Genomic DNA, 24876 nt, shown 5'->3' on the forward strand with positions numbered 1-24876 from the left:
AACCCCAGGATGGTGTTCGTCTTTCAGTGGTCATACTGTCCTGTTCGTGTCGGTGTTTGAGGCGCAGCATTAAAAATGAAGTTCAGACACCAGATCCATCCATGTTCAGCACTTGGAGATGTTCTTCTTCTGTGACCTGTCTGTGATGTTTTTATTTTGTTGTAAATATCTGGAGTTATAACTATTTAGAGTTGTAACAATCATAATAAAAGATTGTGAATTCAGTTGTCGCAACATCTGGATGACATGAAACATTTAATGCGTTTTTTGTTTCTTAAAACCATAAAACTCTTGGGAATTATTGTGGAGTGGTTCAATTTTTAAAGGTATATTTAATCAGTTTTAACCCAATTTTTTATTTATTTTCCATTTTTTCTTGAGTTGAAATAACCCAACCACAAGTTTTTAACCTTTATCCTTCAGAGTTAAGTTAAAATAATACAACTTTAGTTCTTTTTATATATAAGTTTTAGTTTTAAAAATCTCATTTTATTTTTTAAATAAAAGTTACTTTCAGTTTTTTGTTTTTTTATGATGAAATATTGAAGTTACATTTATTTTACTCAATAAATCAAAAAACATGTGGATTCCAGTCAGTGTTATGTGAAAACTTGTGTGATTTTAAATGTAAATATACATTTTTTGTAAGTTAGAACCTTAAATATTTATGCTTGAAGCTCTAATCACAGAATGGATCAATTACTCACTTAAATTTAAAAAAGTGATTTATTTCACTGCAAAAAAATGGATCAAAGCTTGTTAAGAATTGTTTAAAGCTAATAAAAATAATAATAAAAAACAAGTAAATGCTGATACTTTAAACTCTAATTACTTGAGAAATTTGTCATCCAGATCTAAGAGCACAGAACTAAATGGCAAAAACAATTCATTTGTTGCAGAGAAACATTTACATTGTTTTAAATATTTTTGAAAAAAAAAATCTCATTAATAAAATGTGTCTTTCTGGAGACTCCAACACAGGAGTGTAAAACTCAATCGCACAGGAGGCCAAAATCCAAAACACAACTTAGGTCGCATTCTGAAGAGGATCAGCATTTATTGAATACACTAAAACGAAATTATTAAACTTCAAAACCGTAAAATTAACATAATTATAAACTAAATATAAAGTATTACCTGTGATAATGCTAGTGTGAATGCTGTAAGCTGAATTTAGCCGCTAAAGATGCTAGTGCTGATAGTTGAAGACGCTGAAATTGAGAGCTAAAAACGTTGAAGCTGATAGCTGAAAATACTAAAGATGATTGCCATCTCAATGCTGGTTAAATGCCAAATTAGCCTAAAAACTAACAAACAAAATAGCCTAAATTAGCAAAAAAATAGCTAGCACATAGCTGAACTATTAGCTAAACTTCAAAATAGCTTCAAAAAATGTGAAATAAATCCCAAATTACTCAAAACAACTTTCATTTAAATATTAGCCTAACTCCAGAACAGCCTAAAAGACTTTTGAAAACAGCGGATATTAGCAAAAACAGCTAGCATTTAGCTGAAATATTAGCTAAACTCAAAAATAGCCTAAAAAAATCTTAGTAAATGCCAAAATAGTCCAAAAAGCTAGCAGAATACTAATTTAAAAAAACTTTAAAAAACATAACTCTTTAACATAAGAAGGCAGGAAAAGTATTTTAGAATAAATCAACTTAGAATATTAAATAACTTTCAATATTTTACATTCCATTAAAATATATTTTATAAAAAATATTCGAGTTAGAAATAAGCTCAAGATAACATCGGGCTATTAATTACAATAAAATAAACAATCTGGAGGGCCGGATCCGGCCCCCGGGCCTTGACCTTGACACACGTGCATTAAAGGCACCATAGATGAGTTAATAAAGGTGTAAAAGAATAACAGAAACATCCTTTAATATTCTGAATATACTTAAATCCACATTTACTGAACAGGTGTTTGTGGACCATCAGGTGACGTTTGGGGTTTCCTCTCCAACCCGATCAACAAACACACTCGTGCACAAAGATATTTAACCTTTTATTGGAAAATTCTCAAAATAAACAAAAATGGCACAGCAGTATACAAATCTCAAAATGCATATAGCTCTTAGAAATACTGCAGTTCCCTCTGTGTAAATTGCTTGTTAGAAAACACGGTGAGCCGGGCAGGTGCTGGTCGACACGCAGGTGTTCTGGTTCCTGAACATCCAGGTGTGGCTTCAGAAAGTGTGTCTGCAGGTGTCCAGTTAGTTACAGTGATCAACATGCCAGTGCTGGGTGTTGGAGGTGTGTGGGGGGGTCATTGGAAGAGCTTTGCATACATATAACGCTCTTTTATAAACGAATATATTTATGACACAGATAAATGATAAATACATCATATTTCTATATTAGTGGCATTTCCAGACAAACGGACGACTATAAATCACTTTGAGCCACAAATGTTTTCAACAAGATTCATCATTTCTGAATAAAATAAGACGAGAATGACGGCATTCGAAGGGGCGAAAGAGAAAAATCTGAAATGTTTCTGTGGAGACGGACAGGAAGCCGTGAAGGAAGCTTTGGGCCGAGCTGGGAGGGAGCTCGTCTCTTCAGGCTTGTCTGACTTTGGAGGGGGTGTAGTTTTTGTCCACCGACTCATCTTGTAGAAACATGTGCAGGCAGCGTTCGTTCTGAGCTAGAGGATGACCGGCCACCCTGCAAGACACAAGAGGAAGAAGAGCTGGCACCGGAGTGGAGAGGCATGAGAAAACACAAAAAAATGAAAGAGATTTCAAGAGTTTTTGATCAGTTGTGGCAAAATAATTACTGTGATTCATTATAAAAGTGTTACTTTAACAAGGAATACATTATTTTTGAGTTTTACCTTTTTATTTTTCAATTAAATGCCTATTTTTGTCTCTGGTTGTGAGCATCGTCTTCATTTCTTCTAAGGCTGATTAGTCGATTAATCAACGACTAATCGACTATTTTAATAGTCGTTACTTTATATTATATTGAGTCAGATTGTAGTAAAGTTGAACAAAGTTGAAAAATAGTTCCTCGTTTCAGATGCCGACCTCATTAGAGAGATCAGGAATACACCTTCCATCAAACTCATTTTGACAGATGACCTTTGACCCTATAGACTCCTTATATATAGAATTGATATTAAATTGTTACGTCATGTTGAAGGGCGGAGCACCTGTTGAAACGAGTTTAATGGATAGTGTAGGGTCAAAGGTCACCTGTCAAAATGAGTTTGATGAATGGTGTACGACAGGGAAGTCGAACTCAATCGCACAAGGGACAAAAATCTAAAACACACCTTGTGATTTGTTGAACACATTTATTGAACAATAAAAGAACATTTTCTAAAACATTAAAACTGTAACTTTTTAAAATAATTATGAACTAGATATATATGATTAAATGATTAAATGCTAGTGTGAAAGCTGGATTTTGCTGAATTTTGACAGCTGAAGATGCTGAAATTGATAGCTAAAAACACTGAAGCTGATAGCCAACTAAAATATTACCTAAATGCCAAATTAGCCTAAAAAACGTTAAAAAAAGAAAAAAAATGCAGGTTAGAAAAAATAGCTATCATGTAGCTGAAACAATAGCTAAACTTCAAAATAGCCTAAAAAACTGAAAAAAGCCTAAATTAGCCAAAACGGCTAACGTGCAACAATATATTAGCTAAACTCCAAAACAGCCTAAAAACCTTTATTTTATAAAGCCTAAACTAGCCCAAAAAGCTAGCATGTAGCTTAAATATTAGCTACACTAAAAAAAGCAAAAACAAACCTAAACGAGCTAAAACAGCTAGCATGTAGCTGAAATTATAGCTAAACTCCAAAGCAGCCTTAAAAATGTTAGTAAATGCCAAATTAGTTTAAAAAGCTAGCATGATGTCAATTTTTCACATAATTATGAATAATAAAAAGGCAGGAATATTATTCCAAAAATAATCAATTTAAACCTTAAATAACTTTTAATATTTTACTCTCCATAAAAATATATTTCGTCAAAATTATACAAGTTACAAATAAGTGCTAGACAGCATCGGACCATTAGTAACAAAAAAATAAAAAGATCTGGAGGGCCGGATCCGGCTCCCGGGGCTTGACCCATGTGGTGTAGGGTCAAAGGTCACCTGTCAAAATGAGTTTGATGGAAAGTATATTCCTCATCTCTCTCTCTAATTTGATGTAATCTTCTTTTAATCACAGAAACTAATGAAGGACCGAGGCTGCATGATTCAATAAAAGTTTAATAAACTTTCGTCTTTATTGTCTTTATTTTTAGTTACTTTAAAGCTAATGATGGTTAAGTGTAAAACAAAATGTTGAAACAATTTAAATTTTTTTCTGAATATTTGACAAATTTCGGTGAAAAAACGAACAATTCCTCGACTTCCTGTACCAGGGACTCATAAAGAGGCTAAACTTTGACGATGCTAAAGAGCAACATTAACCGAAGTGCTTCTCTTTGCTCTCTTGAGGCGCGGTGACATTAACTTTTCCGGATGTGCCTTCGGATGACGCACGAGAGCTTAATGAGAACGAGCCGGCGCACCTGAGACCCCCAAAGCAGGTCAGAGTGGAAGCTCAGACCAGGAGGATCAGAATGCACAAATGCTTGATGGGAAATATTTGGGGAGATAAATCAAGCGACAGTTAACGATCAACAGGTCAGAAAAGAACGATAAGTTTCTGTTTGAATGTTGGCTTTAAGGGGAAACGGAAAGATTTACTCCCAAAAAATTAAGCTACAACGGAATATTAGAGCAAATTTATAAACAAAAACATTTTCTTTTTAATTACAACTTTAAAGTCGTAACTCTTAAATTAGTATATATACATGACTTTAAATATCATAGCCTAAATTCAAGACTTCTTCTTGTGTTTTAAAGTTGTAAATTCATTACTTGAGAAATAACTAATATTTTAGTTGGCTATCAGCTTCAGAGTTTTCAGCTTCAGCGTTTTTAGCTATCAATTTCAGGTTTTTAAGTGTAGCTATTTTTTTTCAGCTACATGCTAGCTGTTTTGGCTAACCTAAGTTTTATTTTTTTAGGCTAATTTGATATTTAGCTAATATTTTAGCCGGCTATCAGCTTCAGAGTTTTCAGCTATCGGCATTTATAGGTATCAATTTTGGTTTTTTAAGTTTAGCTATTTTTTCAGCTACATACTAGCTGTTTTGGCTAATCTAAGTTTTATTTTTTTAGGCTAATTTGATATTTAGCTAATATTTTAGCCGGCTATCAGCTTCAGAGTTTTCAGCTATCAGCATTTTTAGGTATCAATTTTGGTTTTTTAAGTTTAGCATTTTTTTTCAGCTACATGCTAGCTGTTTTGGCTAACCTAAGTTTGATTTTTTTTTCATTTTATTAGGCTAATTTGATATTTAGCTAATATTTTAGCCGGATATCAGCTTAAGAGTTTTTAGCTATCAGCATTTTTAGGTATCAATTTCAGTTTTTGAAGTTTAGCTTTTTTTTCAGCTACATGCTAGCTGTTTTGGCTAGCCTAAGTTTTATTTTTTTCTAGACTAATTTGATATTTAGCTAATATTGTAGCCGGCTAACAGCTTCAGAGTTTTCAGCTAACAGCATTTTTAGGTATAAATTTCAGTTTATTTAAGTTTAGCAATTTTTTCAGCTACATGCTAGCTGTTTTGGCTAAGCTAAGTTTTTTTTCTTCATTTCTTTTAGGCTAATTTGATATTTATCAACGTTTTCAGCTATCAGCTTCAGCGTTTTCAGCTATCAGCTTCAGCATTTTTAGCATCAATTTCAGCATCTTTAGCTATCAGGATTGGCATCTTCAGCTGCCAAATTCAGCTTACAGCATTATCACAGGTAATGCTATATATCTAGTTTTTAGTTAGTTTAGAGCCAATGATAGCTAAAATGTGTGATTTACATTCAGTTTGCACATGACCCGATTAGTCGACTAATCGGAAAAAATAATCGGTGATTAGTCGACTATTAAAATAATCGTTTGTGGCAGCACTACTCAGGATTACAACCATCAGATTGACGTTCGTTCTCCGCCTTTTTTATTAAAATAAAAGATTGCTTTTGTCCAAAAACTACAAATAAATGCCATATTATCTCTTAATTTTGAAAAAATCTCAATTACAGAATAGAAAAAAAAGTTTATGTAGACAGAGTTCTATTACGCTGCAAGGCGTTAATAAATATTAACGCTTTAATAAATATTAACGCGTTAATTAGCATGTATTAATCATGGGCGTTTTTTCTTATAAAATTACAACTTACATCTGGCAATATCACTTATTTTTGGGTGGCTTTAACACTGTCGTATCAAGTATCTCTTTCAGTTTGAGGATGTTTAACTAGTATAAACAAACTAGTTCTTCCCTCTTCTTCACATCAATAAACATGTTTAGCAACAACAGCAGTGTTTCATTCACAGAAAGCACAGACAGTTCAGGAGGAGAGGGGGGTGGGGGGTCCCTCTACTGTCTTTACGCACTTAATATTCGAACGGGAAACACGGTGGCATTTCCACATGAAACAAAGATAATCGGCGAGCCCGCAATCAAAGCAAATGATTACAGTCGCACTGTAACTTTTATTGTTCTGCAGCTGAAGACGAGGACACGCCGGATCAAAAATAAGCAGAGGTGCAACAGCGTCCCGGCGTAAACGGGCGAGTAATTTCAGCTGCAATTAACATAAATTACACATCGACAACAAAACAAATGTGGGAAGAAAATATGCTGTGGGGGAGTACACTTGAGTCCTCTTTGGTTGTTCTTTGCGAGGCGATTAGAATAAAGAATAAGAGGACGGTGAGGCATAAAGACACATCTGTCTCAGAGTTCAGACGTTCACAGAGGAAAGTGAACAAGTTGAGCGTTTCTGCTGAACAAAGTTAAGCTAACATCTGGATTCAGCTCTGAGCAGCAGAGTGAAGTGATTGTTTCTAAATCTGTAGATGATTTTGAGAAACTCAAGTTTCCAGAACTACAATGGAGAGTTTCCTAAAATAATAATACTATACACACCACCTACACCAAACGGTCCAATTAGGAGGCAACGATTTCATATTGTTTATGTGCAAGTGCAATAGGTCTGCCACTAGCGATTATTTAAATAATCGACTAATCACAAATTATTTTTTTCCCCGATTGGTCGTCTAATTTGGTCATATGCAAACTGGATGTAAAACGCACTTCTTAACCGTCATTAGCTTTAAACAAAGTAAAAATTAGATAAATAGCATTACCTGTGATGATGCTAGTGGGAATGCTGTAAGCTGAATTTGGCCGCTGAAGATGCTGAAATTGATAGCTACAAACACTGAAGCTCATAGCCAACTAAAATATTAGCTAAATGCCAAATTAGCCTAAAAAAATAGAAAAAAGCCTAAATTACCCAAAACAGCTAGCATGTAAAGATTAGCTAAACTCCAAAACAGCCTAAACATTTTTCCGCCATCAGCATTTTTAAAAAACATCTAGTGCTGATAGCTGAAAGCGCTGATAGCCAGCTAAAATATTATATGCTAATTACTCTAAACAAGATGCTGAACATGTTAGCTGTTTAGATAAAACAGCTCACAAGTAGCTGAAATATTACCTGAACTCCAGAATAGCCTAAAAACTGAAAAAAACGAAATTAGCCAAAACAGCTAGCATGCAGCTGAAAAATGAGCTAAACTCCAAATTACCGTGAAAAACTGAAAAAAGTCTAAATAAGCCCAAATAGCTAGCGTGTAGCTGAAAAATGAGCTAAACTCCAAATTACCATGAAAAACTGAAAAAAGTCTAAATGAGCCTAAATAGTTAGCATGTAGCTGAAATATTAGCTAAACTTTAAGTTAGCCTAAAAAAACTGAAAAAATTCAAAATTAGCCAAAATAGCTAGCATGTAGCTGAAATATTAGCTAAACTTCAAGTTAGCCTAAAAAAACTGAAAAAAAAAATCAAAGTTAGCCAAAATAGCTAGCATGAAGCTGACAAATGAGCTAAACTCAAAATTACCATGAAAAACTGAAAAAAGCCTAAATTAGCCAAAAAATATAGCATGTAGCTGAAATGTTAGCTAAACTGCAAAATAGCCTCAAAAACTTTACCAAATGCCAAAATAATCCAAAAAGCTAGCATAATGCCATTATAACTTTCAACTTTACTACACTCTGACTCCATATAATATAAAGTAACGACTAATCGACTATTAAATTATTCGGCGACTATTTTAATAGTCAATTAGTCGATTAATCATGGCAGCCTTAGAGTGGATAAGACCACCGCTGGAAATGTTTTTATTAAATTACAACTAAAACTTTCATTCTATGTTGTTAAAACAGTTTTTAAACATGTTGAGGGTTTCCACAGAAAAATGAATTTTTCCTGATGGAATTTTCTGTTTTTGCATGATTTTATGTCTAGTGTGTGAATATAACATGAAAAATGACTAAATAAAGGTACCAAATAATATGATACCAAATAAGCAAGCAGGTAGTCTTTCAAGTTAAAAAAAGGAAATTCAAATCTAGACAAAAACTGAGGTTTATGTTTCAAAGGGTTAAAAATAATTGTTCTAAATGTACAATTTTGTGATTTCATATTATGATTATTTGCAGATAAGTGGCTGGCAAGTACTGTAATAAAAAATTTAAAAAAGGCGGTTAATCGAGATTAATTTTTTCAAGATTTGCGATTAATTATTTTTTTTAATGATTCCATCCAGGTCCTACTTTTAAACAAATATTTCTTTAAAAAAGTTTGGAAAGTTCCTGCCTGTCAGTTTATAAAGCTGTAAATGTAGTCAGCAATGTATGTTTAGGTCGACCAAGCGTTAGCATTAGCCGTCCTATGGGGAAAAAAGTTAGCATCAAGCTAGCGGACTTTAGCTTTTATGTTCTAAATTGATTTATTTTTAGGAATTGATTATTGATCTATAAAGCTTAAATCAATTCAAATCGATTAATCGATTTTATCAACCCAGCCCTAATGGTTAGACGAGGATGGCTCCATGAACTTGTATTAGCGTGTGAGTACAAATACACAACTGAGTTCAGGCTTACTTGTTGAGGAACTGCTCCAGACCCTGCCTCCGCTCTTCGATGAAAGAGTCGTCGAATATGCCGTCGTCCCCTCTAAACGGAAGCTGCCTGAACAGAGCTTTTCCTGGAAGAGGCGGCACGACCACCTAACAAAAACAAAGCAAAAAAAACTGGAGGATGTACATTTGGAAACGATATGATGGGGATCTTGAGAACAGAGATGTGAAAGTGTCAGAACAACAGTGTGTCTCTTTCATATTCTGTTATTAGTAGCCCTTGTGTTTCCATCTTCAGCGCCTCACCTTGCTTTCTCGCTCCAGCTCTGCTCTTAGCCACTCGAAGTCGCTGTACCGTCTCCGTACGCAAGACTCCTTCAGCTTGAAGATGGGTAAGTTGGTCTGAAAGAGCAGAAAAGTTTTTGAAATCCACCAATTTGGATCATAGCTAAATAGTGCTGCCACAAACTGTTATTTTAATAGTCGACTAATCGCTGATTATTTTACCTACGATAATGCTAGTGTAAGTGCTGTAAGCTGGATCTGTCACTGAAGATTCCGAAATTGATAGCTAAAAGCACTGAAGTTGATAGCTGAAAGCGCTGAAGCTGATAGGCAGCTAAGATATTAGTTAAATGCCAAATTAGCCTAAAAACTGAAAAAAGCCTAGCATGTAGCTTAAACCTAAACTCCAAAATAGCCCAACATACTAAAAAAAAATAATCCCAAATTAGCCAAAATAGGTAGCATGTAGCTCAAATATTAGCTAATCTCCAAATTAGCCTAAAAACTGAAAAAAAATCTAAATTATCCAAAATAGCTAGCAAGCAGCAGAAATATTAGCTAAACTCCATATTAGCCTAAAAAAACAGAAAAAAATCCAAATTTAGCCAAATAGCTAGCATGTAGCTGAAATATTAGCCAAACACCAAATTAGCCTTAAAAACTGTAAAAATCCAAAATTAGCCAAAATAGATAGCATGCAACTTAAGTATCACCTAAACTCCAGCATAGCCTAAAAAATTGAAAAAACACCAACTTAGCCAAAATTGCTAGCATTTAGCTGAAATATTGGCTAAACTCCAAAGTAGCCTAAAAAACTGAAAAAATCCAAAATTAGCCAAAATAGCTAGCATTTAGCTGAAATATTAGCTAAACTTCAAATTAGCCTAAAAAACAGAAAAAAATCCAAATTTAGCCAAAATAACTAGCATGTAGCTGAAATATTAGCTAAACACCAAATTAGCCTTAAAAACTGTAGCTAGCATGCAACTTAAATATCACCTAAACTCAAACATAGCCTAAAAAACTGAAAAAAATCCCAACTTGGCAAAAATAGCTAGCGTGTAGCTGAAATATTAGCTAAACTCCAAAGTAGCCTAAAGTAACTGAAAAAATCCCAAATTAGCCACAATTGCTAGCACGCTGAAATATTACTTAATCTACCAATTAGCTTAAAAACTGAAAAAAAAATCTAAATTAGCCAAAATAGCTAGATGCTGAAATATTAGCTAAACTCCAAAATAGCCTACAAAAGTGAAAAAAATCCCAATTTAGCCAAAATAGCTAGCAGGCAGCTGAAATATAAGCTAAACTCCGAATTAGCCTAAATAAATAAATAAATAAATAAAAATTTAGCCAAAATAGCTAGCATGTTGTTTAAATATTAGCTAATCTCCAAATTGGCCTAAGAAACAAAAAAAATTCTAAATTAGCCAAAATTGTTAGCATATAGCGGACATCTTAGTTAAACTCCAAAAAGCCCTCAACAACCCAATAAATGTCAACATAGTCCAAAAAGCTAGCATAACACCATTATAACTTTCAACGTTACTACACCCTGACTCCATATAATAGAAAGTAACGACTAATCAACTATTAAATTAGTCGTCGACTATTTTAATAGTCGATTAGTCGACTAATCGTGGTAGCCCTACAACTAAATAAATCCTAATTTTCAATAAATTAAATAGTCCCTTAAATGAGAAAATGTGTGGAAAAATACATGAATTGACCAATAATAGTGCTAATAAAAAGAGCATATCTTTTTATTGTAATACTTTTGAGAACAGCCTTGAGTCACCTTCTCTACATTTTTTTTTTCAGAAAATAAAATCTGAATAGATAAAAGGAAAGGGTCGAACATTTAAAAAAAAATGTTTTTCTGCGATTTGAACACCAAGGTCCATCGCTGCTCCTTTTTTTTCTTGTCATGTACATCAGCGCACGGATGTGCGTTTGTAATTTGAAGTTGCTGTTGACAAGCACTCAAAAGTGAATTTCACATTAAAAGCAGGAGATGCTTCGACACTGACAGGAACACTGAAGCAAACAGCACATTAGAGCACAATGCCAAAGCTCTTCACCCGTCCTGACGGCACATGGCCATCCCAAGACAATGTCAGAAGGAGGAGGAAGTGAATGAACGTTTTCATGGGCAACCATTTCACAGAAGGTCAGAATTCAGGGAAGGGGAAATCACAAAAGCAAAGCAATTGAACAAGTAGGTACAAAAGGAGGCTGAGCGGCAGACTAATCGATGAGCAGACGAGTATGACTGCGGGAAAAAGAGATGAAGAGTTAACCAGAAGGCTGAGTAAATAGTGGCACAAAAGAAAAAGGAGGTGTGTATGTGGTTAGAGAAGAAGACTGCAGAGTCTGGGAGCTTCATCTGCTCAAGACAGGACGAACTGATGCTTCATTTTATTCCTTTAATGTGTATATAAGGTCAGGCATTAAGAATATAAAGCTGAAGTGAGAAAAAATATATATAAAAAAATATAATTTCTTTAAAATTATGATTTAATCTTCATTTTAAAAGTTTATCCAAAAACACTACAAGGGCGAAGCTGCAGCTAATTCTTGTTTTATGCTCTTATTTAGAGTAGTCTAATTAAGAGTAGTTTACCAGTAAACTTACTCTATTAGCAACGTGTTATATATATATTTTTTTTGTCTGGCTAATTCGGCATCCACAGAGTTATTCTGGGCTATTTAGGAGTCAAGCTAATATTTTAGCAACGTGCTAGCTTTTTTGGTTAATTTGGCATCTACTGAGGTGTTTTGGGTTGAGCTAATATTTTAGCAAAGTGCTAGCTTTTTCGGTTAATTTGACATCCATTGGGATTTTTTGGGTTAACTTGGAGTCAAGCTAATATCTTAGCAACGTGTTAGCATTTTGGCTAATTGGGCCTCCACTGAGGTTTTATGGACTAGTTTAGAGTTAAGCTAATATGTTAGCAACATGTTAGCATTTTTGGCTAATTTGTCATCTACTGGAATTTTTTGCGTTAATTTTGAGTCAAGCTAATATTTTAGCAACAAGTTAGCATTTTTAGACAATTTGGCATTTACTGAGGTGTTTTTGGCTAATTTTAAGTAGAGCTAATATATTATCAAGGTGCCAACTTTTTCAATTAATTTGACATCGACTCAAATTTTTTCGGTTAATTTAGAGTCAAGCTAATATTTTAGCAACAAGTTAGTATTTTTGGATAATTTAGCCTCTACTGAGGTGTTTTTGGCTAATGTTGAGTTGATCTAATATTTTAGCAATGTGCTGTCTTTTTCGATTAATTTGAAATCCACTGGGATTTTTTGCGCTAATTTTGAGTCAAGCTAATATTTTAGCAACGAGTTAGCATTTTTAGACAATTTGGCATCTACTGAGGTGTTTTTGGCTAATTTTAAGTGGAGCTAATATTTTATCAAGGTGCCAACTTTTTCGATTAATTTGACATCGACTCAAATTTTTTTCGGTTAATTTAGAGTCAAGCTAATATTTTAGCAACAAGTTAGCATTTTTGGATAATTTAGCCTCTACTGAGGTGTTTAGGCTAATGTTGGGTTGATCTAATATTTTAGCAAGGTGCTAGCTTTTTCGGTTAATTTGACATCCATTGGGATTTTTTGGAATAACTTGGAGTCAAGTTAATATCTTAGCAACGTGTTAGCATTTTAAGTAATTGGGCCTCCACTGAGGTTTTATGGACTAGTTTAGAGTTAAGCTAATATGTTAGCAACATGTTAGCATTTTTGGCTAATTTGTCATCATCTGGAATTTTTTGCGTTAATTTTGAGTCAAGCTAATATTTTAGCAACAAGTTAGCATTTTTGGATAATTTAGCCTCTACTGAGGTGTTTTTGGCTAATGTTGGGTTGATCTAATATTTTAGCAACGTGCTAGCTTTTTCGGTTAATTTGACATCCATTGGGATTTTTTGGGTTAACTTGGAGTCAAGTTAATATCTTAGCAACGTGTTAGCATTTTGGGTAATTGGGTCTCCACTGAGATGTTTATGGACTAGTTTAGAGTTAAGCTAATATGTTAGCAACATGTTAGCATTTTTGGCTAATTTGTCATCTACTGGAATTTTTTGCGTTAATTTTGATTTAAGCTAATATTTTAGCAACAAGTTAGCATTTTTAGACAATTTGGCATTTACTGAGGTGTTTTTGGCTAATTTTAAGTAGAGCTAATATATTATCAAGGTGCCAACTTTTTCGATTAATTTGACATCGACTCAAATTTTTTCGGTTAATTTAGAGTCAAGCTAATATTTTAGCAACAAGTTAGCATTTTTGGGTAATTTAGCCTCTACTGAGGTGTTTTAGGCTAATGTTGGGTTGATCTAATATTTTAGCAAGGTGCTAGCTTTTTTGGTTAATTTGACATCCATTGGGATTTTTTGGAATAACTTGGAGTCAAGCTAATATCTTAGCAACGTGTTAGCATTTTGGGTAATTGGGCCTCCACTGAGGTTTTATGGACTAGTTTAGAGTTAAGCTAATATGTTAGCAACATGTTAGCATTTTTGGCTAATTTGTCATCATCTGGAATTTTTTGCGTTAATTTAGAGTCAAGCTAATATTTTAGCAACAAGTTAGCATTTTTGGATAATTTAGCCTCTACTGAGGTGTTTTAGGCTAATGTTGGGTTGATCTAATAATTTAGCAACGTACTAGCTTTTTCGGTTAATTTGACATCCATTGGGATTTTTTGGGTTAACTTGGAGTCAAGTTAATATCTTAGCAACGTGTTAGCATTTTGGGTAATTGGGCCTCCACTGAGGTTTTATGGACTAGTTTAGAGTTAAGCTAATATGTTAGCAACATGTTAGCATTTTTGGCTAATTTGTCATCTACTGGAATTTTTTGCGTTAATTTTGAGTCAAGCTAATATTTTAGCAACGAGTTAGCATTTTTAGACAATTTGGCCTCTACTGAGGTGTTTTTGGCTAATTTTAGGTAGAGCTAATATATTATCAAGGTGCCAACTTTTTCGATTAATTTGACATCGACTCAAATTTTTTCGGTTAATTTAGAGTCAAGCTAATATTTTAGCAACAAGTTAGCATTTTTGGATAATTTGGTCTCTACTGAGGTGTTTTTGGCTAATGTTGGGTTGATCTAATATTTTAGCAACGTGCTAGCTTTTTCGGTTAATTTGACATCTACTGGGATTTTTTGGGCTCATTTTGCATCAAGCTAATATTTTAGCAACGTGTTAGCATTATGGGGCAATTGGCACCAACTGAGGCTTTGTTGGGCTAATTTGGGCTATGCTAAAATTTTTGGGGATTATGCAAATAATTTTATCGCTTTCAGCAAATTGCTTTAGCAATTTCTGATCTTGCCAAAGCACACATTCAGCTGAAAGAATTCACACTAGCATTATCGCAGGTAATGCAAATTTTCTAGTTCTATAAAGTTGTTCCCTTCTTCTTTGTAAAATCAGAAAATTGAATCTGAAAAAAAGTGCTTCTCCTATTCTTCTTTGCAGAGCCAGAATCTGTAGGAAGAAGTTTGACAACACAATGGGAGGAAATACCGCTCTACATGAACACTGCAAGTGGAGATTCCCAAGGGACCAGCCCGATTAAATCTTAGTAGGACAGAAACAAGCTACGTTCACCATGTTTCCCCCCATTTCAACCACAGGTGGATTTGTGTTTGCACACTGAAATCTGTAATCTTGTTAATCCCTGCAAAAGCTCCTTAATACAATTCAAAACAAGTAAAAACTGATGGCAATAAAACACAGAAGCAAGTGACAGGAACATTATTGGGATCTGAAATTTTGGCCGCTTCCTCCAAGCTCTCGCCAGGTGAAGCCATCAATGGACAGCTCACTCCTCATCCTCAGGTCACAGGAGAAGTGGATTATCTTAGCTTTATCGCCCCAGTGCTCCGGCATTAGCGCTACTATGCTCTCACCGTGGCGTGTCCAGCTGCGTTGTGTTACCTCACAGCATGGAACGCCACAAAGTTAATCCCTCCAACAGCAGATCGCAGTTACAGGTAATCTGCCACCGCCGTGACTCTAATCCCATCACGGGCGCACAGAAAACACTTGACCATGTGCGAGGTCACACTGATGCACGTACAGGTGTTAATTACAAGACTTGACCGGCCGCAAAGTGGGCGACGTCAATATAAAAGCCCAAATCCCCTGAGGCTGTTTGCACACACCCAGACCGCTCATCTGAAACCAATGAAGCCGACAGTGAGAGTAAAGAGTCACCTGGCCTTTCAATTCCTTCACCCACTAAAACCCTGTGATTAAGAGATTGGCCTCCCAGGACAAGGGGAGGAATGGAAACGACAGAGCTGAAAAATGAGAGGTCTCACCCACTCCTCCTCTCGCACTCAAACGCATGGAGAGAGGCGGTGCGTGAGAGCGGTGCGAGTCAAAGATCGAGTTTCGCCGGCCCCTGTTCTGTTCACGGCTGGATGGAGGCTAGGGAGCGGGTGTCTCAGCTTACTGGCCCCGGTAGTGATTGGAACACAGGACCGTCCCACATGTGTTAGGATGTCATTGTGCAAAAGAGCTTTTCTCACCTTCAAGAAGATGAAATAAGTGGTGCAAATCCAGTTAAAGAATAAAAGACGGACTAAGAAACGTGTTCTGTCAAAGCTACATGGAGATCTGTTAGTTTCACTCTCAATTATGTATGCACAAGTGTGCGCCATATAGGAAGTAGTGCTGGGCGATATGGGAAAAAATAAAAAATATCACGATATAATTATTTTATAATCACAATAACGATGTACATCACAACATAAAACAATAAAGTCTATTGTCAGTTATAAAAAAAACTCTAGCTAGTTTAACATTGAAAACAGGAAGCTTCACTGACACTTTATTTTTAAGATTTGTTAATTCCCATTGACAGTAGCGTCGCTCATTCAAGTTTTTTTTGTTTATTGCTGCCACAAACTATTATATTAGTAGTCGACTAGTCACCGATTATTTTTATCGAGTAGTCGACTAATTGAGTCATGAGCAAACTGGATGTAAAACAAACATCTTAACCATCATTAGCTTTAAACTAACTAAAAACTAGATAATTAATTCTATAAGCTGACTTTGACAGCTCAAGATGCTAGTGACGGTAAGTGAAGATGCTGAAATTGATAGCTGAAAACACCGAACCTGATATCCTGCTAATCGATTAGTTAAATGCCAAATTAGCCTAAAAATAAAAAAATCTAAGTTAGCCAAAACAGCATGAAGCTGAAATATTAACTCAACTCAAAAATAACCTAAAAAAGCCTAAATTGGCCAAAATAGCTAGCATGCAGCTGAAATATTAGCAAAACTCCAGTTTAGCCTTAAAAACTGAAAAAAATCAAAAATTAGCCAAACTAGCTAGCATGTAGCTGAAATAATGACTACATTCCAAAACAGCCTTAAAAAATAAAAAGTTTAAGCTAGCCAAAATAGCTAGCATGTAGCTAAAAATATTAGCTAAACTTCAAAGCAGCATAAAGAAACCTTATTAAATGCCAAAGTAGTCCAGAAAGCTAGCAGAATGCGAGTTAATTCAACTTTACCACATTCTGACTCCATAAAATATAAAGTTACGATTAATTGACTATTAAATTAATCGTAATCTCCACTTAATTTTTCTTTATTTTCACTTTTATAAATATTTTGAGTAAACACTGACGAGTTTTGGACTAGATATATTTGGCATAGTAATTAATCAAATTAGGTTAGAAAAACAATATAAACGATAAGAGAAATGGCACCATAGACACTTTTTTTAATCGCCCACATGATATGTCAGCACTAGTAAAGAGTGGAAAGTCAAGTTTATCATATAAAAAAGGGATAAAACAACCCAGAATTCTATCTTAAAATAACTTTTTGTGCAACAATTAAACGACATTTTCATACCGCAACTTTCTCTCATTTAAATCCCTTCGGTGTATATCTAAGTTTTTATTTAACCGTTTCATCAACTGGATTTGCTAAATCTTTTGTCATCTGACTTTTCTTTGGAAAGACTTTATTTTAAAATTTTGCCTCATCTTTTGTTACTGTTGTGGAGAATTTCGTCCAAACCAGCAGCGTTTCGTACTTTGGGTTCGAAACGCTGGATTGGAGCCGGGATGCGGGTTTGTAAAAGAGGGATAGTATTATCAAAATTTCTTGTTTTTTTTTTTGTTTTTTTTTGGTGGGTTCCCATCTCATCCAGATAGTACATTCAGGAGAGCGAACTTTGGGATCTCACTTTGTTTATGGATAAGAGTACATAAAAGGGCTCTTATGGCTCTGTCTCTCCCTGGGTCTTCTACCCCTCCTTTCCCCTTCTCCCATAGCTTCTCTCTTTTTCTTTCTCTTTTCTATTTGGGCACCAGGGTGGGGGCCTTTGGTCATTAATAAAATGGGGAGAGACGAGGGATTGGATGTGTGTGTGTAAGTGTGTGGAGGTGGGGTGGGGGGCTTGTCAGCCACAGTCAAGTGTAATCCAAAGTCTACAGCATCCTCTTCGACAACTATTTTAATGGAAATAGGGAACATATTGTATCAAGGCTACCATATCCTACTTGAAATGACAGTATCAAAAGTGGGAGTTGATACTATGGCAACAAAGCAGCTTTTTGCCAACTAGGCAAGTCGGAGAGAGGGTAGGCTGTCAGGCCACGGGGGCCGGGAAGCGAGGGAACGAATGAGAGAGTACATAGAGTAACGATAGCGAAAGACCTATGGCCCCATCGCTTTTGTTCCCATCCTTTTTTCCCATTTTGGAATATGATGCAATGAGATGGTATTGTGTTTCCATTTTTTTAATGTTAGTATTCTGAAAGGGGGACTATATGGGAGGGGTAAAAAGGGAGCATTGGGGGGGGAGGTTTAGGATGCGTGCTCTCGAACTTGACTTAATCCATCCTGCTAAAAGCTAATGCATGCTGGCCTTGAACTAGTCTCTCAGAAGATGAATGATCTTTGTCCCTTCTCTCCCTCTTTCTGTCTCTTGCTGTTTTTAAGGGTTATATCTCTTTTCAACCCATTTTCTGTGAAGACTGAGATATTTCATTCGGCACAATACCTGCTCTTCCTGTCAGTGCTGGACGATATCACGATACATATCGTGTGGGCGATAGAAAAGCGTCAATTCTCTTGTATTGTTTCTAACCTAATTTGATCAATTACTAAACCAAATATATCATTAAACAGTCTGAACGTCGTCAGTGTGTGCACAAAAAAAATAATTAGTGAAAATAAAGGTAAATTAAAAAGAGATTCTTCGCAAAGAAATCCATATTGCAACGTAATCTTTGATTCACACTTTTTAGCGCGAGTATTACAACAGGCTTTACGTTACTTAACACTAGTGTAGAACGATGAACGCAACAAGAGGGCTACGTCAATGATTTGACTGCATTTTGGATTCAAAGACGTCCGACGTGCAACGGAAGACAGAAATATGTAAACTATGCTAGCAGGCTATTACCGCGCCAATGCTAACACAACAAACCTTCTATCACTCAAGAAAAGTCCACGAAAATGAAGATATGTGATTACAAAAAACAAGAGATAAACCGAGCTGTGGAACGGAGCTGTACCAAGTATCTCGGATTTTCGCGATTTGCTCCCGAAAATTTGAGTACGAATATTCGTGACGGCCAAATCGCTGATTCACGATCTTTATAAAGGTAGTGAATTATTATGTAATAAAATATGCATTGCTCTGAAATACAGAATAATGTTGGATTTTAATTCATGAACTATGACTGCCACAATTAGTCGACTAATTAGACGATTAGTCGTTACTTTATATTATATGGAGTCATATTGTAGTAAAGTTGAACAAAGTTGTGAGCGTACTTTCCATGACTTTGACCCTATATACCCTTTATATATAAAACTGAGATTAAATTGTTTCGTCATCTTGAGGGGCAGCGCACCTTTCAAAATGAGTTTGATGGATTGTGTAGGGTCAAAGGTCACCTGTCAAAATGAGTTTGATGGAGGGGGTAGGGTCAAAGGTCTCCTGTCAAGATGAGTTTGATGGAGGGTGAAGGGCCAAAGGTCACCTTTCAAAATAAGTTTGATAGAGGGGGTAGGGTCAAAGGTCACCTGTCAAATAGATTTTCATGGATGGTGTAGGGTCAAAGGTCACCTGTTAAAAATGAGTTTGATGGAGGGTGTAGGGTCAAAGGTCACCTGTCAAAATGAGTTTGATGGAAAGTATATTCCTCATCTCTCTCTCTCATTTGATTTATTCTTGTTTTAATCCCAGACATTAATGAAGAACAGAGGCTGCATGATTCATTAAAAATTTAATAAACTATCATCTTAATTGTTTTTTATTTGTAGTTTGTTTAAAGCTAAGATATTTGCTTTACATCCACTAATCAGTGATTTGTCGACTAATTAAATAATCGTTTGTGGCACCCCTATTATGAAATAAAACAAAACCAAATGAGCAACACTACTACCACCAGAAGTAAACAAATCTTCAAAAGAAAACTGAAAATATACTTAATTGTTTTATATTGTGATATATTTAATTATTGTGATATAGAATAATTTATATTGTGATATAACATTTTTTCCATATCGCCCAGGACTACTCTCTACTAAACACAAAGAAGACGTTTCCTTAATAAACATTTAAATATTTAGTAAAATTTCCCAGTTAAAAAAAAGTAAAAATCACTAGAAAAAGAAAAAAGAAAGGATGAATGTAAAGATGTGTGTTTGTCAAACATATATTAGTATTCACACAATCAAGTAAACAAGTGACTACACACAGCTGGGAGTAAAATGGGATAAGTGGGAGATGAGACGAAGGCTGGTGAAGGGGTGGCTTACTGCCCTCACAGGGGTGGGTGGAGGGGAGAAGATGGGGAGTAAATGCTCAAGCCTCCCTTCACAAACACAGTCTCCCTCTAACACACAGACGAGCACACAAACACACACAAACGCACACATGCACTCCGGGCCGTTCCATTCTTCTCTTTTCTCAATGAGGGGATTAAGCAGACTCTCTCAGTGCGGCCACAAGGGCTCTCTCAGTTTTGGGGTGGATAGCAGGACAGCAGTGAGAACGGGACAAAAGGTTATTAGGAGAAAGTGTGTGAAAGAATAAAACTGACAGAAAAAAATAATAATAATACGACGAAATAAAAAAAGAATTTCAGTAAGTCTCAAAAAGTGCTGGAGATGGAATCAAAAGCGTCCAACTAAAGAGGAAGAGCAGCAAAGTGAAGTTGACACCACATTTACAGAGAAGACAAGGATGCGCCACGTCTTCTTTGGTCTTATGCAAAGCAGGGTGACACAGGGCGAGGAGATGCACAATAATACTGATTACACGCATATGCTAATTATGACACGCTAATCAAGTACAGTAGCCTTATACTCAACATTAATGCCTGGAGACGCCCTCTGTCCCCTCCATTCTTTTCTTTAAGGTAAGGGCCGACTAAAAAGTGCTGGTAACTAATCGAAACACTTTTAGACCACTAAGCACAGGGGTGTCAGTCAACTGAAACAATCTTAATATGAAACATGAGGCAATCACATGAGCCTTGTGATCATTTTAGACTATTAAGTATGTGGAATTGTTCTCAAAGAATTACAATTTTACAGTTTTTAGTGACAACTTGCAATGCTGCACAAACAAAAAAACCTTCATAAAAATGTATTTGACTCAGCTAAAAAGTGAGTTTCCTTGTGAAGTTTGAAGCCAAATTATACCATAGTTGTGTCTAAATATGATGTTAAAGTTTATCTATTTTTACTACAGTAGAACTGGCATTTAAACCTCCCCACACACAGAATCCCTTTACAGCTCAGGGACTTTGCTCTGTCACAGACGTTCAGACTACAAATAAAACTACCTGTTGAATGCAGCTTTATTTTAAGCCAACTGATAATTTATTTTTAACTCTTATCTGTGTTTTAGGTTTTGCTTTAATTTGAGTTGGGATAAATTACATTTCATGATAAACTACGATCTTTACTTAAGATAAAATTTGTTTGTAAAACACCCCGAGTATTTAATTCTGTCACTTAAATACTTACTATTTTTTTTTATTGTAAAACCTTTCCCTACCGAAGTCGAAAACGGCCTGCCCTACTCTTTTTTCTTTTTTAATGTTTTCTCGTGATAACGAGACAATATCTTGTCGTTATCACAAGAAAACGAAATTTGTTCTCTCGAGAAAATGAACTTCATTTTCTCAAGAGAACTCATAATAAATAATAATAAAAAAAAAAAAAAAGATTACTCGGAATAATGAGAAAACAAACTTTGCTTTTTCGTCATAATGAGATAATATCTCAATATAATGAGAAAACAAAGTTCAGTTTCTTGAGAAAATGATATAATAACTCGGAAAAATTTCAAAATTAAGTCAGTTTTCTAATTATAATGTGATAATATCTCATTATAACGCGATAATTACTCGTTATAACGAGATGTCTTAATATAACGAGAAAACGAACTTCATTTTCTCGGGAAAACTCATAATAATATTAAAAACGATAATAACTCGGAACAACGAGAAATGGGACTTCGTTTTTTCGTCATAAGGAGATAATGTCTCCTTATAACGTGATAATATCTCATGACGAGATAATATTTCAATATCACAAGAAAACGAACTTCATTTTCTCGAGAAAACTCATAATAATAATTAAGATAATAACTCGGAATAACGTGAAATCGGACTTTGTTTTTTCGTTATAAAGAGATATCTCGTTATCACAAAAATATGAACATTATTTTCTCGAGAAAACGAGATAATAACGAGGGATAACGAGGGAACAAATGTAATTTTCCCGGGGAAAATGAGATATTGCGGGATAAAGAGAAAAACTTTGTTTTTTCAAGAAAACAAGACAATAACTCGTTATAACGTTTTCTTGAGAAAACGAGATAATAACTCGTTATAATGAGAAAACGAACTTCGATTTCTCGTGATAACGATATAGACAATAACGAAGAATGAAGCGTCCCCACACTGAAATGCCAAGACTTCACCGGTTTTAAGTCTCTTTATTTTATAGTTGACAGTAAAAACAGCAGAAGAACTCTACAAAAGTTGTTTTGAGTCTATTTTTTGTATATACTTCATTAGCGGGTCTTCGCTCCTCAAACGCCTTCATTCCGTCTCGTGCACCAGCCCTCCATCCCTGTATTTCCCCAAAACCTCTGAACAAACAGGTTGATTGACTGATCACAAACCCGACGAGAATCTGCGCATGGTGCGTTCACTGAACTCCGGACATTAGCGGACCAAGACAACCACTCGGCCCAACTCAGTCTGCTGCTACGCTTTAGTCATTTTTACACAAAACAAAGCAGTTTTTCAGAAAAAACAAAAAATTAAAAAACAGAATAAAAAAATTTCTGTGGAGTGTTTTCTTTTACCGTTTTTGTTGTTAACCACCAACTAAACAGACTTAAAGTAGGTGAAGTCTCAATGTCTCCGTGTAGGAAAGAGAGAGGGGGACGGTTCATTCTACATTCTTGACTATCTTGTTATAACTAAAAAATGAACTTTGTTTAACTTCGGTATCACAAAATAGTCGATCTTGTTATAACAAGAAAATATTTAAAAAATAAATAAAAGTAGGGGCCGCCGTTTTCGGCTTCCGTATTTTCCAGTGGTCTTTAGTTTGGTATTTAGAAAAAGGCAAAAGCCTGTGTTGTTTTTTGGAGACATATTTTCTGCAGAGCAGAAAAATTTAGAAATTTGCCTCCGAGTTGTAGGCGGGACTATTGGCACAGAAGTTGCCCTTATATAATTTCCCATCAGCCCTTGGTTTACTTGCGCTCTTTACCGTTAACTCATAGCCCCTAACAAGCCCAAGATTACATTTGCATAAAAAAAATAAAAATAAAAAAAATGTTGAGCAATATTGAAGCTATCCAGCCGTACAGTTTTGAGTCAGCTCAGACGAGAAAATTAAGACGTTAATGGATCTATTTGTCAGCAAGTGGATGAATCAGACAAAATTGGAGTAGAAAAGGGAGACTTTGGACTACCTATTTATCATAAACCGAGCTTTTACAAACCTAAAGTTTTTATCTGCTCCTCCAACATGATTTTAATAAAGAAATACTCAGAATGCATTTTTAATCTCAAATTATTTTACATTGTGAGAAAAAATGCGACAAGAACATATTAAAAGCGCACAGGAGTTGGTCTTTAATCAGAGTTTTAACTCCGATAGGTATCAACAACCTAATATAAATGGAAGCTGGAAACTTTAGAAAGCAGTTCAATGGAGCTGCATTGAGGAAGGAAGTGTCTTGTGGTGTGGGGGTTGAACTGAAGAGGATCGGGCCCAGTACTACATCCTGTTTGGGACATGCCAGCCATATATCACAGTCTCTTTGCACCGAACCGTTTAAGTATTAACCTGACTGAAAGGACTGAAAAAATACCTGAACTTCAAAATAGCCTATAAACTGAAAAAAGCCTACATTAGCAGAAATATTAGCTAAACAACATAATAGCCTTAAAAAAATCGTACTAAATGCAGAAATAGTCCAAAAAGTTAGCAGAATGCCAAGAATTTTAATTATTTTTTAACATAATTAGGAATAATAACAAAAAGGCTGGAGTATTATTCCAGAATAAATCAACTTAAACCTTAAATAACTTTCAATATTTTACTCTCCTTAAAAAATATTTTGTCAAAATTAAACAAGTTAGAAATAAGCGCAAAATAACATCGGGCCATTAATAACAATAAAATAAAATGATCTGGAGGGCCGGATCCGGCCCCCGGGCCTTGACATTGACACATGTGCTTAAGTGGGAGAAAAGTTGAGCAGATGATCCTGAAATTTAAGAGACACTAATGTGGTTATATGGAGTTTTCAATCAGACAGTTGGGTGTGGCAGAGTCTCTCTGGACTGTTTTGGGTGGAGTCAACTTCTAAATAAGTTTGGGAATAAAATGTCAAGCGTTTATTATGGGGGAAATCAATTTGGTTATTCAGTTGTTACGTAATCGGCAACAAAATGTTGATTATTTGCTCTACTTTAGAGGTATAGCAAATGTGACATCACTGATAAACCAGCCACTATCTATAGGCGTTGTTTTCCGATTACACAGAGAGTGACATAGAAGAAAATGACAACTAAATAAGCTAGGTACTTTCGATAAACAAACCCAGTTCGTCACACGAATGTTGCTAGCAAGCGCTCATTAAAACGCTGTACAGGTAAATTACACATTTTATCAATTCACTCTAATATAACGATACAATAAAATTAAGTTAAAGTCACAATTCCTTCAAAAAATGTTAAGCTTTCGCTAAGAACAGAATATATGTCATACTATTGGGTTAGCTACAAGCTAACACCCTTAGCACTTGTTAGTGCAGGCTCACCTTCAGTCTGATCTCGTACGTCGTAAATCTGCCTCTGCCAACTCCGACAGTCTCGGGGTTGCTCACGTCAATCTCTAGAAAGTTACTCGGGGGCCCATACGCATCATTCAGGTTTTGAGGCTTAGTAAAAAGCCTTCTTGTATCGGCTATGGTATCAGCCATTTCTCCCTCACAGCTAGGTATGGTGGCGATTGACGGAAAACACGAATATGTAGCTTCCGTCGTTTT

General features: G+C 35.3%; 2 protein-coding genes across 2 annotated transcripts in view; one reads left to right on the forward strand and one right to left on the reverse strand.

Moving 5' to 3' along the window:
* nr2e1 (nuclear receptor subfamily 2, group E, member 1) overlaps nt 1-259 on the forward strand; it is a gene marked incomplete in the record, with an annotated part of 7895 nt that extends 7636 nt beyond the window's left edge. Inside the window, 1 exon segment of the mRNA XM_024290535.2 lies at nt 1-259.
* A 1742-nt stretch (nt 260-2001) lies between these two features.
* On the reverse strand, nt 2002-24864 carry snx3 (sorting nexin 3). The gene is made up of 4 exons (XM_024291974.2): nt 24649-24864; nt 9308-9403; nt 9027-9151; nt 2002-2676 (listed from the first exon to the last, which is right to left on the reverse strand). Exons 1-4 carry the CDS (start codon nt 24808-24810, stop codon nt 2571-2573), a joined length of 489 nt encoding a protein of 162 aa, XP_024147742.1. The 5' UTR covers nt 24811-24864; the 3' UTR covers nt 2002-2570.
* Between the last annotated feature and the right edge of the window lie 12 nt (nt 24865-24876).

The sequence above is a fragment of the Oryzias melastigma genome, linkage group LG24 (genome assembly GCF_002922805.2).
Source record: "Oryzias melastigma strain HK-1 linkage group LG24, ASM292280v2, whole genome shotgun sequence".
Taxonomy (NCBI): domain Eukaryota; kingdom Metazoa; phylum Chordata; class Actinopteri; order Beloniformes; family Adrianichthyidae; genus Oryzias; species Oryzias melastigma.